Here is a 16,145-nt window from a genome sequence, read left to right on the forward strand (position 1 = left end):
AGAATGGCTCTATCACAGCAGCCAGTCCCATTCCTTCCCTCCTTCAGGTGACACCTCTTTACTGAGCACCTCCTCTGTGCTCAGGCACTGTTCCTGGCGCAGGGAGCAAAGGGGGATCTCACGGCAGCACGACCTGTGAAGCTCGAGTGGACCCAGGCCTCCTCCCTCATGAGGGTACCTGGCTGCAAGAATTTCCACCAAGCCAGTCCCAGCCTTAGCCTGGGGAACGCTGGAAAATGAAATGCCGCCTTGGGCTGCTCCAAACGATGCACTGACCCCACCAGGAACATTTTCCCAGGCTGGTTGGAGCCTGTGGGAGATTATATGGCTTTTCCTGCAGCCCTAGCCATACCTCTTCACTCCAGCGCCTTCTCTGACTCAGAAGCAGGTGCACTTTAAAACCGTCCCACTGATAACAGAGGGCTGAGGGAGGGCACGAGGCAGAAACTCACAGAAAAATAAAGACAAGTACATATAAATGTATGTGCCTGCATGCAGAGGACTTTCCTGAGGCCTGGTTTTTATGACCACGCCCATGTGCCCTCCTTGCATCTTGGCCTTGTCTATACCGTGAAATCTCTCTCCAGCATGGTCTCTGGCCTCTCAATACCCTGGGAGCCATTCCCCGCACCACACCTCACTCCATGCATGTCTGAGGACATCCAGAGGCCTACCGGTAAGGGTTCCCCTTCTAGCACTGTCACACTCAGGTGAGTTTCGTGGCATCCTGGCTTCACGTTCCCCACCTGAGCAATGGGCTTGTCCAGTCCCCGTCCTGGTGCCTAAGGAGATTGCCATCCCAGGTGCGCAACAGGGGCAGCTCTACAGCCTGTATTGCACCACCACCCCCCCCCCCCGCTCCCACCCAATGCTCTGCTCCTTGCTCTGTCATTTACCCCAGATGTCTCTGGTAGCTCAGTCCTCATTACCTCTCCGGAAGGCTGTTCTGATCATAGAGACACAGTGAGCTCAGAGCAGGCTGGATTTTCCCAGCATAGCATTAGCGCCTCCCCCAACTTCCTTTAATCCCTGGGTCCTCCAGATCCCCCTCACCTCTGTCTCTGTGACTCCCTGTCTCTTCTCTGACTCCCCAGTCCTTCCTCCCAACCTCAGTGGCCTCTGCCACTGTTCCTCACTCACCTTCTCCTCTGGGGGCTGTAACTGGCACTGTCATGCTAATGACTCCACATTCACAGCCCTCATCAATCTCTCCCCAACTTTCTGCTACAAGTTTCCACCCTGATGGCTCCTGAGGCCCAGTCCCCAGCCCCTGAGACCCACACCAGTGGCTACCACCATCTCCATGCCCCTTCAGACCCTCCCCTCGGATCGCCTCACACCCAGTTAACTCATCTCCTCCCATGCACTGAGCTGCATCCTGAGCCCCACAGGCTCCCCTTCCTGCCCCAAGAGAGGCTTTCATCAGTTGCCTACACTGGCAATTCTCCATGGGATAAAGCAGTTCAGATTTTAGGGTCTGTCCAAACTGGCTTCAGATCACAGCCTAGTCATTTTTGGATGGGTGATGTCCAGCAGGTTCCTCCGCCACTGTTTGTTCATCTCAGAGTGGCAACACAGTGATCCCAGTCTGAAAGCAGTAATGGGAGTTCCGTAGGACAACCTAACTCCAACACCCCATTCTCAGCGGACCGCCCAAGAACGTTGATCCAGGATGACATCAAACCCACTACATGAATCCCGCCCTACCCCCAACCATATCCCCAGCCCAGGCGCTATCCCCACGCCCTGGGCGGACAGGCTCCTGCCATCGGAAGGGCCAAGCCGGGTGTCCGAGGAAAGGCCGGCAGCCACGGCTTTCCGGCCATTGTCCCTGCCGACCCCTCCCAGCCCTGGCCACCTACCCCAGCGCGGCGGGCGGCGGGCTCTGCCGGTGCTGGCGCCGCCGGTAGAGCCCCGACGCGGCGAGCGCGCCCAGCCGGGCTGCCATGGTGCGGGCCTCTTCCTGGCGTGGCGGGGCGGCCCTGCTCTGACGTACCGCGACAGCCCCGGCCTCGGGGGTCAGAGGCGGTGGCGAGAGCCGCAGGGCCGCCCGGCAGCCACCTCCGGACAAGCGCCGCGACGGCGGCGACGGGACAGACCAGCGTGCAGGGGGCGCCTCTCCCCCCACCCCCTCTGGACAGGAGCTCACGTTACACACTGCGATCTCCAAAGGGCAGCAGAGTCAACTCCAAATAGAAAGGATATTGTTCACTTGGCGGGGGCAGCACAGTGAAAGCAGAGGCTGGCGGGGCTGGGTCCAGGCTGGGGGGAGGACTCGCTGGGAAGGTCCCAAACAGCACTGAGGTAAGGTCCATAGTGTCAGGACAGGATGTCTGGGGGTCCCAGGCTGAGAGGAGCCTAACAGAGAACCCTAAGCCACCTGACATGCTGATGATAGACTCTTGGCTGGGGAGGGCAGTATGGTACTGACCTAATTTAGGAATCCTAAAAAACAGTTAAGAAGCTAGTGAGGAAGTCCCACACATGCCCACCTTCTGCCTTGTTCCCTTCCCTGAGAGCCTACGCTGCAAATGCCACCTGGAGACCCAGACCAGGGCAGCCTTGGTCCCTTGGATCCAACCAACAAATTGACCAAGCACCCAAAAGAAGTCCATGCTGTCAAAGCTCAGAGAACAGGTTATCCCTCAACATGTCAGGAAAAGCAGAAGGAGCAGAGTCTGAGAGAAGACCTCCAGGAAGGCACTATTTCCATGCATTTTTACCTTAAGAGACCAGCAGGGTTATTGTGATCCAAGTGCAAACACCCACAGTCAGCTTCTGAATAGTGGCCATTGCTGGCTAAGCAAGCACTATGGTCAGCAATAAAATAAGGATCCAGAGCACTCATGGAGATCTTTAACACTGATTCCATTTCCTTGAAGAACCTTTCTAGTAAAGTTCGAAAGCACGAGCAGTATCTGCCTCTGCGTTTCAAAAGAAAAAAAACAGTAGCTCTCCTGAACAGCGGGGTGCTGGTCCTCCTACGCTAGGGTGGAGGGAAACTTTGGAGAGGATCCATTGGCACTCAGATGCCGAGCCCACATACCAAGAAGCATACCTCATCCATCAAATCTCAACTCATTAACCACCCTGGGGGTCAGCTCCAAAACACAGGCAGATGATCACAAGCACTGGGTGCAGTATAACTTGTAAATGCCATTTGATGCCAAAAGTACCAAGCACTGATCAATTCAACAAATATTTTTTTAAAGGTGGCTGTACAGGCAAAAGAGCATAGAAAGACTGAGGTTGCAGGAGCCAATGAGTACAAAGATGACCTCCCCCTCTCTGATGTGGATAGCTGAAAGCTTAAGAAAGCTTATTAGAAAGTTCTGTTAAAGCGCCTTGAAGTCCATGCCCTGGGGCCTGGGTCCCTCCTACCAGCCCCAGTAAACCCTTCCCATGGGGATATTCTGAGCTCTGGAAACCAGAATTCACCCGGAGCCACAGTTTGTTTCGTTTAAGGAGGGAACATTTATTTAGGGTTTCTGCAATTACAGATAGACCAGAGAGGGAGGACATAACCACAAGTGTTTTGTGCCTCATAATTTGTAAATGAAGTTCAAGTCCAAGGTTACCAAGCACTAATCAATTCAACAAATATTTTCTGTAAAAGGAAGCACCAGGGGCTAGAAATTGAGAACAGAAATTAGAGTCTGATTAAGCCCAAATCCCAAATCTCTACACAGCCTTGTGCCCCAGCCCTCCAATTCTGCAACCTGTCTGGCAGAAATGTGTGTCAGAGCATTGCGGGTGTCCCCAGCCAGCACTCTGGTCCTAGAGGACAAAGTTGCAAAAACATAGTAAGAATGATATCTGCATAAATGGCAGAGTAAGAACCTTTGAAATTTTGTCCCTCCATAAAAAAAATGAAAAAACTAGCAAAAAATGTCAGAATCTACTTTTTCAGAACTCTGTAAATTAACCACAGTTTTGCAGTAACCCAGGGGCATTTGGTCAAGAATTTTGGTAAGAACAGTGAGCTTTATCGTGTTTCAACTTATCCTAGCCCATGACCCCTATACCCTAATTCCATGGCTGCCTTGAAAAATAACATCCCACATTTCCAATTATTAAGAAGCAGACAGGACTGGGACTCCTTTAAACCTTCATTTCCTGGAAGACTCCATGTGAAAGTCTTGTCTTTATGTGACCTCACTCATACATACCCAATGCTAAAAGCCTCTCTTGGGGGGTATTTATCAAACGTACTACTATTTTAACTGCCTCTGGTAGCATAGCTGTCATTGCCATAGGCAATGGATAACTGTAGGGGCGCCAATAAACTAATCAAAAAGCTTAAAAGGAAAAACTGAGGAATGGGATGTCCTCAGGGGCTTCAAAAAGGACCAACATATTCCTGGGATTCTAGAAGTTCACGCAAAAGCCCAGGACTGCTTGTATGCTCAGGGAAGAACTAAGGTCCGAAGCTCTCACTTCTGACTGACCTTCAGGCTTGTGTAAGGCAGGAGTGAAGGCTAAGGCAGAGTTGTAAACTGCCCAGTTGAATGCTGAAGGTGGGACCCAACATAGGATTATGTGCTCTCAGCAAAGACTGAAAGACTTACTGGTTTCAGGCATTGAGGGAAAACCTTGTCCAGTCATTAGCTGGCCACTAAACCAACCAAGCAGAGACTTCAGTGGTCACAAAGGAGAGAGATACAGACTTTAGAGAATTAGATCAGAAAAATCATTAAAGGGGCACCTGGGTGGCTCAGTCAGGTAAGTATCTCCTTTGGCTAAGGTGATGATCTCAAGGTCCTGGGATCAAGCCCCACATCAGGCTCTTGCTCAGCAGCAAGTCTACTTCTCCCTCTCCCTCTGTGCTCTCTCCTATTCACTCTCTCAAATAAATAAAATATTTTTTAAAAAAATAGAAATTAAGAAGTTTTTAAAGTAAAAAAAAAAGAAAAGTCACTAAACAAGTAGCAACAATGAACTCTGAAGAGTGAGGGAGAATCTGATCTCAGAATTGCCACATTTTATTTGAAATGTCCAGTTCTCAGCAAAAAATTATGAGACACACAAAGAAATCAAAAAGTATGACCCCTCCACAGAAAAAAAAGAGCAATCAACAGAAACTGTCCCTGAGGAAGCCCAAATATTAGATTTACTAGACAGACTTTAAATATGTTCAAAAACTAAAGGAAACCATGTCTAAAAAAAAATAAAGGAAAGTATGAGAATGATATCTCACCAAGTGGAGAATATTGATAAAGAGATAGAAATTATTAAATGAGACAAAATAGAAATTCTGCAGTTGAAAATAAATACTAAAAAGAGTCCTTCAGGATGAAATTAAAGGACATTAGGCAACAATTTTAATCTACACAAAGAAATAAAAGGCAGCAAAGTATATTTAACCTTAACATAGTAAAGGTAACTATATATAAAATAGAAGACAATATATAAATGTACTTTTGTTTATCAACCTATTTTTCCCATCTGATTTTAAAACAACAGCATAATGAAATAACACAAAAGAAGGCAATAATAGTGTAGGAATTGAGAAACAAAAAATACGTAAGAGTTATATTGTAAAAAACAGTAAATGGTAAATGTAAAATAATAACATTAAATGTAAATGGATTAAACTTTCCAATTAAAAGTCAGAAATTAGCAAATGGAATTTTTTTAAAAAAACATGATCTACTTATATGATTTCTATAAGATATTCACTTCAGACAAAAACACAAATAATTTGTAAAATTTGTAAAGTAAAAGTATGGAAAATATATACCATGCCAACAGCAACTAAAAAAGAACTGGAGTGGCTATCTATACTAACATCAGACAAAATAGATTTTAAGACAAAAATTGTTACAAGAGCAATAAAGGATCTTTTATACTGATAAAAGCACCAATCCATCAAAAATAAATAACAAGTATAAATATATATGCACCCTAACAATAGACTCAAAATACTTAGAGAAAAATTGGTAGAATGAGAGAAAAATAGATAATTTAGCAATAATAGCTAGATACTCTAATACTCCACTTTTTTAAAAGATTTTTATTTATTTATTTGAGAAAGAGAAAGAGAGAGCACGCACAAGCAGGGGGAGGGGCAGAGGGACAAAGGGAGAGGGAGATGCAGACTCCTTGCTGAGCGGGGAGCCCAATGTGGGGCTTGATCCCAGTGTCCTGAGATCACAGGACCCTGAGATCATGACCTGACCCAAAGGCAGATGTTTAAGCCAGCTGATGCTAAGCCACCCAGATGCCCCAAAACTCAACTTTCTTAATGGACAGACTAAATTACACAAAAGCTAAACAAGGATATAGAAGACATAAACAACACTATAAACCAACTATACCTAAAAGGCATCCATGAGACACTCTACCCATTAATAGCAGAACATGTGTTCTCAAGGGTACATGGAACATTCTCCAGAATAGACCATATGACGGGCAATGAAAAGAGCCTCAGGAAACTTAAAAGGACTGAGACCATAGGAAGCACAGTCTTAGATCATAATGGAATAAAATCGCAAATCAATAAGAGAAGGAAACTTAGGAAATTCACAAATATGTGGAAATTAAACAACACACTCCTAAGGAACTGCTGAGTTAAAGAAAAAAACAAGGGAATATGGAAAAGACCTTGAAATGAAAACACAACATACCAAAATTTATGAGATGTAGCTCAAGTGGTGTTTGAGGGAAATTTATATTTCTAAATAGTTGTATGGTTTTAACTATAGTTATTTCTAGTTGTATCATAGGGGTGCCAGGCTGGCTCTGTCAGTAGAGCACGTGACTCCGGATCTTGAGGTCATGATTAAGGCCCATGTTGGGCACGGAGCCTATTTAAAAAAAATAGTTGTATAATAGTTAAATAGTTGTATAGTATAAAATAGCCTTATAGTCATATGTTTTAAAAGATCTCAAATCAATAACTTAACCTTTCACTTTAAAAAACCAGAAACAGAAAAATAAACTAAACTCAAAGTAAGCATAGGGAAGGAAATAATAAGGATCAGAGCAGAAGTAAGTGAAAAAGAGTTTAGAAAAAAAAAGATAGAGAAAACCAACAAAACCAAAAGTGATTCTGTGATAAGATCAACAAAACTAAGAAACCTTTAGCTAGACTGACCAAGAAAAAAAAAAGAACACACAAATGACCAAAATGAGGAATGAAAGAAGGGACTGAAGTTAGAGAAACCTAAAGGACTGTAAGGGAATGCTGTGAACAGTTATATTCAAACTACATTACAGCAAACCAAATAACCTAGCTGAAATGGACAAATACCTAGAAAGACATAAACTACCAAAACTGAATCAACAAGAAATGTAAGATCCAAATAGGCCAACAACAAGAGACTGGATCCATAATCAAAATCTTCCAGGGCACCTGGATAGCAAGGTCAATGGAGCATGCAACTCTTGATCTTGAGGTTGGGAGGTTGAACCCCACATTGGGTCTAGAGATTACTCTTAAAAAAATAATAAATCTTTAGAAAAAATCTTCCTGCAAAGATGAGCCCAGGACCAAATGGTTTTATTGGTGATTTTTACCAAATGTTTAAGTAGCATTAACACCAATCCTTCACAAACTCTCAAAAAACCTACCAGAAGGGAATGCTTCCAACTCACTCAATGAGATCAACATTACCCCGCCCTGAATCAGAAAAATATATCACAAGAAAACTGCAGATGAATATTGTTTATGAATATAGATGCAAATGTCCTCAACAAAACTGAATCTAGCAGCCTATAAAAAGTATTACATATCATGACCAAATGAGATTTAAACCAGGATATAAAGTTGGTTTAACATCCAAAAATCAATGTAATTGATTACATTATATGAATGCTGAGAATGCACTTGACAAAGCCCAACACACTCTCATGATTAGAAACAATAACAAAATACCTTTAACAAATGAGGAATAGAAGAGTAACTCCTAAGCCGGATAAAAACCCAGAGCTAACATCATACTTAATGGTAAAAGACTGAGGGCTTTCCCCCTAAGGTCAGGAACAAGACAAGATGTCCAGTATTGCCATTTCTTTTCAACATAGTAGTGGAGGTTCTAGCAAGGACAATTAGAAATAAAAGTAAATAAAGGAAAGAAAACGTATCCAGCTTGGAAAAGAAGTAAAACTATCTCCATTTCCATACCACATATTCTTATATACAGAAAAGCCTAAACCCAGAGCACCAGGGTGGCTCAGTCATTAAGCGTCTGCCTTCAGCTCAGGTCATGATCTCAGGGTCCTGGGATCAAGCCCCACATCAGGCTCCCTGCTCATTGGGAAGCCTGCTTTTCCCTCTCCCACTCCCCCTGCTTGTGTTCCCTCTGTCACTGTATTTCTCTCTATCAAATAAATATATAAGATCTTAAAAAAAAAAAAAAAGAGAAAGCCTAAACGCCAAGAAAAACCACTACAGCTAGTAAATAAGTTCAGCAAGTTTGCAGGATAGAAAAAAATCAATATAAAAAACTCACAACCAATAAGCAATATGAATATGAAATTAATAAAACAATTCCATTTACACTAGCATCATAACAAATACAATACCTAGGAATAAATTTAACCAGCAAAGGGTAAGACTTATACACTGAAAACTATACAACATTGTTGAAAGAAACTAAAGAAGACCTAAATAAATGGAAAGACAATCCATGTTCATGGATTGGAAAACTTGATATTGTTAAAAGACAGTTCCTTCCCCCCATAAAACTGACCTATAGATACAATACAAAGCCTATCAAAATTCTAACTGCCTTTTTTACAGAAATGGGCAAGCTGATTCTAAAATTCATATGGAAGTGCAAAAGACCCAGAATAACCAAAACAACTTGAAAAAGAATAAAGTCAGAAGAGCCATATTTCCCAATTTCAAAATTTACTACAGATTTACAGTAGTAATAATCAAAGAGTCTGGTACTGGCACAAGGACAGACACATATATAAATGGAATAGGACTGAGAGTCCAGAAATAATTCCATAATCCATAATCAACTGATTTTCAATGAGACTGCTAAGACAATTCAATGAGGAAAAATAGTTTTGTTGACAAATGATGCTAGGACCTCTGGATGGCCACATGCAAAAGAATGGTTTTAAACCCCTACCTCAGGCCATGTATAAAACTGACTCACAATGGGTCGAAATCCAAAATTTAAGTTGAAAGTATGAACTCTTAGAAGAAAACATAGGTATAAATCTCCATGACCTTGGATTAGGTAACACTTCCCTAGGTATGACACCAAAAATTCAAGCAATCAAAGAATAGATAAATTGGATTTCATCAAAATTTGAAACTTTTGTGCATTAAAGAACACTATCAAGAAAATTAGAAGACAGTGGGTTGAGCCTCTGCCTTTGGCTCAGGTCATGATCTTGGGGCCCTGGGATCAAGCCCCACATCTGGCTCTCTGCTCAGCGGGGAGCTTGCTTCCTCCTCTCCTCTGCCTGCCTCTCTGCCTACTTGTGATCTCTATCAAATAAATAAATAAAATCTTTAAAAAAAAAAAAAGAAAATTAGAAGATGACCCACAGAATAGGAGAAAATATTTGCAAGTCATATAAGTGTCTTGTATCCAGAACACATAAAAAACTCTTAAAATCCAACAGTAAAAAGACAACCCAATTTAAAAATGGGCACCCAATCTGAATAAACATTTCTCCAAAGAAGATATATCAGCAACCAATAAGCACATGAAAAGATGGCCAACACGACAAGTTGTTAGGGAAATGAAAATCAAAACCACAATGTGGGGCACCAGGGTGGCTCTTAAGAGTCACTTAAGAGGGTGCCTGGGTGGCTCAGTGGGTTAAGCCGCTGCCTTCGGCTCAGGTCATGATCTCAGGGTCCTGGGATCGAGTCCCACATCGGGCTCTCTGCTCGCCTGGAGCCTGCTTCCTCATCTCTCTCTCTGCTTGCCTCTCTGCCTACTTGTGATCTCTCTCTGTCAAGTAAATAAATAAAATCTAAAAAAAAAAAAAAAAAAAGAGTCACTTAAGAGTCTGTCTTTGGTTCAGGCCATGATCCCAGGGTCCTGGGTTCAAGCTCTGAGTCCAGCTCCCTGCTCAGCATGGACCCTGCTTCTCCCTCTCCTCCCCACTCGTGCTCTCTCTCTCACTTTCTCTGTAGCTATTTCTGTCTCCCTCTCTCTCAAATAAATAAATAAAATCTAAAAAAAACCACATCACAATGTGATACCATTTCACACTCACTGAAACAAACAATAAGTGTTAGTGAGGGTGTGGAGAAAATTAGAACCCTCATACATTCCCTGGTGGGAATATAAGGTACGCAGTTATTCAGAAAACAACTTGGCAATTCCTCAAAAAATTTCACATAGAGGGGCGCCTGGGTGGCTCAGTGGGTTAAAGGCTCTGCCTTCGGCTCAGGTCATGATCCCAGGGTCCTGGGATCAAGCCCCGCATCAGGCTCTCTGCTCAGCAGGGAGCCTGCTTCCTCCTCTCTCTCGGCCTGCCTTTCTGCCTACTTGTGATCTCTGTCAAATAAATAAATAAAATCTTTAAAAAAAAATTTTTTTTCACATAGAATTACCGTGTTATCCAGCCAGTCCACTCCAAAGTATATGCTCAAGAGACTAGAAAATATATATAGAAATTTTCACCACAGCATTATTCATAAAAGCCAAAAAGCAGACGCAATTAAAATGTCCACCACAAATGAACACATAGACAAAATGTAGTATAGCCATGCAATGGAATATTATTTGTACACACCCCAAAAAGAGGAATGAAGTACTGACTCATACGACAACATAAATGCACCTTGAAAATATTATGCTAAATGAAAAAAGCCAGGCCAAAAAAAAAAAGCCACACAATATATATAGTTCCATTTATAGGAAATATCCAGAACAGATACATCTATAGAGACAGTGGATTAATGGCTGCCAGGAGCTGGGGATTGACTGCACGTGGGTATAGGGTGTCTTGTGGGGGTTAGGAAAATGTTCTAGAATTAGTGGTGATGGTTGCACAACTGGTGGCTGTATTAAAAACCCACTATTTATACACCCTGAAATAGTGTATTTTATGGTATGTCACTGATATAGTAGGTGGTAAGTCATAAGTATAGTCATTGTATAAGTCATATAGTCATAAGTGTAAGTCATTGGTGTAATCCAACGTATGGATTATATCACAAATGTCTAAAAAGCACACGTGTAGTGAAGAATACAAGAATACTACATAGCTTACTAGAGGCAGGGACAGAGGCCAGGGCCACCAGCAAGTTGTGAGGGAGGGCTGTCACACCCTGTGGCTAAGCCATGAGTGCCATCCCTAGAGCAGCCAGCATCACCACCGCAAACAACCCCTTCACCACAGCCAACCCACACTGCCCGCCTCGACTCCCTGGGAGGCCAGGGCCTTCCATATGCCTCAGATGGATAGCCTTTTCCAACCTTCTTACCCACGTGAAATCTGATTTCGAACAATTTTATTTTCTTCATTTAAAACTCCAGCATCAGGGGCACCAGGGTGGCTCAGTCGGTTAAGCAACTACCTTTAGCTCAGGTCATGATCTCAGGGGGTCCTGGGATTAAGTTCCACATGGGGTTCCCTGCTCAGCAGGGAGTCTGCTTCTCTCTCTGCCTCTGCCCTTCCCCTCTGCTCATGCTATGTGTCTATCTGTCTGTCTCTCTCTCTCTCATAAATAAATAAAAAATCTTTTAAAAAATAAAATAAAATAAAACCCCAGCATCAGTGTGGACACATCTTTGGTGCTACATACATACAAACATACATGAGTCATGGCATCTTAGTCACCCATTGTCCTCTTGTGTATCTCATTAACACATTCGCCTTATTATGTCATCTTGAGCAAATATTCATCATCAGAAATTTAAAAGATTTGAATAACCAGAACAAGGAGAGTTAAGGTGTCTCCCTCTGTCCGCCCTATTCAGAGATGAAGACCTGAGGAACATTTAAGTATGAGTCCATACATGGCAGATGGAGCAGAGCAAAGCAGTGTATTTCCAGAGGCAGGGCAGCCACTGTGCGTGGAAAGCCCAGCCCCTCTCCCTAGGGGGGTCCCAAGTGCTGACTGCTAAATTTTCAGGAGTTTGTGAACCAGTTAGTGTCATGTTGATAGTGCAAAGTGAGCTGAGGTGGGAGTATTTTCAGCCTTGGATTAGACACACTACAAATCAGGCCCTCTGTACCCATGGCACTGACCTCGCAGGGTCAGAGTCAACCTTGGAAGCAGAGGGAAAGGGAGGAGCTAAGGGGCCATGGGTGGTACCAGGCCTGGCCTGGGGTTCAGAGGCCAGCTGTGTGGCCCTTGTCATCTGCTTCACACAGCTCCATGTGCTGTGCAGAGAATCCTGGTTGCCACCCTTCTGTCAAGGGGGCCACAGGGCATGCTCCTGGGGAAGTTGGGGAGCAGCAGAGAGCACTGTGGACGGCGGGGGTGCAGGTGGATGTGGGGACAGGGATCCAGCAGCCCCACTCTGCACCATAGCCGGCACAGGCCCAGCTTGGGTCCCGCAGAGGGAAGCCTCAGAGGACAACAGGTCACGTGGTGGGTGGGACCACACTCTACAGCAGGCCAAGCTGCTGAGCTCACCCACTGTGGGCGCAATGTCCCAGGATGCACTTGGAGGAGGGCCTCCAACCGGCTGGATCCCCAAGCAGGGGTGTGTCCTGTCTGGGTCCTAACATCCTCCCTGTACATCAGTGGTGATATCAAATGTCCCTTCAGTTGGGACAAAGACTAGGGTGTTTTTAAGATCCAGAGTCTTCTGGCCACAGGCCAGGGCTGAGCTTCCATCCCACAGCATGGCCCCTCCCTAACTACACGCATGCTCAAGACCTCACTGACCCTTCTGCCCCAGCTCAGTCCTCTTCCAGGCGTTGGACCCTCTTGTCCAGTCGCCTCCCATGCTTCCTCTTAGACTTGTCACAGCTCTTCAAGTCCTTCATGGCCTAAACTAGCACGGCACCCACACCCGCCACCACAACTGGGCATCCTCCTGGATTCCATTCTCTCTCTCTTTTTTTTTTTAAGATTTTATTTATTTATTTGACAGACAGAGATCACAAGTAGGCAGAGAGGCAGGCAGAGAGAGAGAGGAGGAAGCAGGCTCCCTGCTGAGCAGAGAGCCCAATGCGGGACTTGATCCCAGGACGCTGGGATCATGACCTGAGCCGAAGGCAGAGGCTTTAACCCACTGAGCCACCCAGGCGCCCCCCGGATTCCATTCTCTTGGTCAGGTCCTCCAATTCCACCTCCCAGACCCCCTGAGTCCGGCTCCTTTTCCCCATCCCCATGGCTGCTGAAGAGGAGCCCCCTTGTTGGGGGCCTCCTAACCCATCTCTACCTCAGCAGCGCCCAGAGGGGTGTTTCCAAAGTGCACTGCTGTGTACATCCCTCTAGGTCTCCTCACTGGCTCTCCACTGCCCTCCCTCTGGCCTTGCCCACTCTGGTCCTGTGAGGGGCTAGCACTTTACACAGATGGCAGGGAGAGCCCCAGGGGTATGTGAGGTGTATGATGAGAGGGTTGTTTCCGAAGGTCGGCCTGGTTCTAGGCAGTGTGGGTGGGTGTGGAGAGAACCAGGATCCAGGTGTGAGCACTATCCTGACGTCCCATGGGGGCAGCAGACATGCAGAGGTCAAGGTGGCACGCAACAGAGCAAAAATGAAACTCCATAGCTTCTGGGACAGGAAAACCCTCACCCACCCCAATGGTTGGGTTAGATACCCATTTCTCAGCTGGCCTGGCCCCACGCCTGTGGCAGAGGGGGAGGCAAGCCAGTCCTGGCCTGAGCGCTGCATGTGGCGAGCAGACTTCAAGGGAGGGTGTCAAACAATGCTTCCAGACAGCTCACAGCTGCGAAAAGCAAATGAGCAGGAAAAGACATCATGAGAAAAGAAGCAAGCCACCAAAATATTCCCAAAGGCATCTCTAAGGAGTGGAACTGTGGGTGTTTTCTTTCTTTCCTTCTTTTTCTGTTCCCATCATCTTTTCTGTTTCTGGGTTTTTTCTAACTCTCTGAGATGAGCAATGCTACTTTCACAAGGAAAAACTCTGCCCAGTGTTTTGCAAGGTGCACTCTGGTCCCAAGGCTCCCACCACCAGCCTGCCTTCCCCGTTTCTCTTGCTGGGCTGTCGGGCAGCTTGACCTGATGGCCTCCATCTGCCTGGAAGACTCAGGGGCAACAGGACCCCTGCCAAGGTGTCTGCTCTGCCTCACATCCTGCAGGCTATAGGGGTGGAAGCTGCTGCCAAAGCGGGCAGCATGTGGCTCTGCCTTATTAGGGTGTTGGCTGTGCCTGAGACTCCGCCTAGCACACATCCCACCTCGACCCTGGTCTGTGCTACTCCTGACACTGTCCCAGTTTCACTCCCTCCCTTCTCTGGGTGGGCAACCAGGCCGCTGACAGTCAAGCCCTGCAGGTGACTGGAAAGCCGGGGGCTACCAAGCACACAAAAAGGGTGAGCTCTGGAAGGCCAATGGTGTCTGCAGATTCTGGCCACAATGGGAGCAGGCAGCCTAGTGCATCGGAGGCACAGTTCTTGCTGGATCACAGGATACGTGCCATTTTGGGTGTCCTAGCTGTCCTCCTGCTCCAGGCCAGTGTGCCTCTGCCCTCCTGGTGACCACTTTACATGCCACCCAGGTTTGGGGACACCACCCTGCCCTCCGTAGCTGCTCCCTATTCCTGGGCACGGCCTCTCCGAGCCCTTTTCCCTAGCAAAACCACAGGATTTTCTTAGTCCACAAGACACAAGTCGAAGAGCATCCTCCTGCCAGGACTTGGCTGGAAGGGGGCTGCTGGGCCTCAGAGACCATTCCCTCCCACCTAGTCGTGAGTCATGCACTTGTACCCAGCCATGTTCCAGAAAGGACTGCAGAGGCCAACACTCGCCAGACACTAGTGCACATGTGACTAGCCTTCTGAGTCACTCAGCCTCTGTGGCCTCAGTTACCTCATCTGTGAAATGGCAACAGGGCCGGAGAGCCCAGGCTGGGCCACGTGGCCCTGCCCCCACCCCACCCCAAACAGCCTGTGCTTGGACAGAGTTCCAGCCAGGCCCCCACATAGACCTTTTACTATTTTTAAATGTTTACCATTCCTGGCTTACAGAGGAGGAAACCCAGGCTCCAAAGGTGAGATCTCTGCAGGATCACACAGCTGGGAGTCAAAGAAGCTGATAGAAGCTAACAGTCCGGTTTTTAAAGCCTTGCTTAGTTGGTGTGACCTTGGGCGAGTCCCGGCCCCTCTGAGCCCTGGTTCTCCGTTAGTGAGGGGTTAACTGAGTCCATCTTGGAGGGGTAGGCGGTGGGGCGGCCGGCCGGTCACCAGCAGGGGTTAGGGGCATCCCGATACTGACAGGCGCGGCTACCCTGACACCCAGCGGAGGTCGAGGGCCAGGCCGGAGGCGCGGCAGGTGGATGGGCCGCCTTCCCCGGAGCAGAGGGTAGGGGTCGGGGCGGGGGTCCGGTCCCGCAGTCCCGCCCAGACAGGAGCCCTCCCGGCCCTTGGCGTGGGTGGGGGGCTGTTACCTTCCCGTCATGGTAGCCGCGCACGCTGAGCCCGAGGTCGCCTCGGGACCCCCCTCCGCCGCCTCAGCAACCAGACGAGCACCAGCCAGCAGGTCCGGGGCGAGGAGCAGGGAGACGCCCAAAAAAGGCCAAGAGCGGCTCCGCCCGCCGCCCAGCCCCAGCCCAGCCCAGGCCGCGAGGTGTGGGCGGAGGGGAGGCGGGGGTGGAATCCGCCCCGCCCGCGAGGTTGTGGGGGTGAAGAGGGGGCGGAGGGGTGGGCCCCGCCACTCGCGCGGTCCTAGCTCTGGGGATACCCAAGCTTGGCCTGCGGCGAACACTGGTCACGTCCTCCCTTCCAGGGCTTCGCTCGCCACCTCCCCGGATTCCGGGCATAGTTTTCCTTTTAAAGGGAGTGAAGTTATAATAACCGCGAACAAGCCCCCCAGTCCCGCCGGGACGCCCTGCCTGGCGCTTCTCCTCCGCTGTCCCGGGCTGCCCAGGAACGCGAACACCGGCGGGGGACGAGGAACTGGAGGACATAGAGGGAAGATCCTGAGACCACCTCCCTGCTGGCTCCAAGCCCTGAATTCCCACTGCGGCCCGGGCCAGAGAGGGGATCACCTTCACGCTTTCATTCCTCAAAGTGACGTTTCTGGGCGCCG

The 16,145-nt window shown here is 47.3% G+C and overlaps 1 protein-coding gene across 2 annotated transcripts in view; it reads right to left on the reverse strand.

The window, feature by feature from the left end:
• Positions 1-15,609, reverse strand: part of LIMS2 (LIM zinc finger domain containing 2) — a 37,402-nt gene extending 21,793 nt beyond the window's left edge. The window contains exon 1 of one of the 2 annotated variants that reach the window (XM_044242707.1): positions 15,505-15,609. In XM_044242707.1, coding sequence (XP_044098642.1) covers positions 15,505-15,515 — 11 coding nt within the window. In that variant the 5' untranslated portion in view covers positions 15,516-15,609. Of the gene's footprint in view, positions 1-2,723; positions 2,774-15,504 lie in introns of those variants that run through there. The other variant, XM_044242708.1, reaches the window with a different exon arrangement.
• Positions 15,610-16,145: the final 536 nt, after the last annotated feature.

Source organism: Neovison vison, chromosome 3 (genome assembly GCF_020171115.1).
Source record: "Neovison vison isolate M4711 chromosome 3, ASM_NN_V1, whole genome shotgun sequence".
In the NCBI taxonomy this organism is placed as follows: domain Eukaryota; kingdom Metazoa; phylum Chordata; class Mammalia; order Carnivora; family Mustelidae; genus Neogale; species Neogale vison.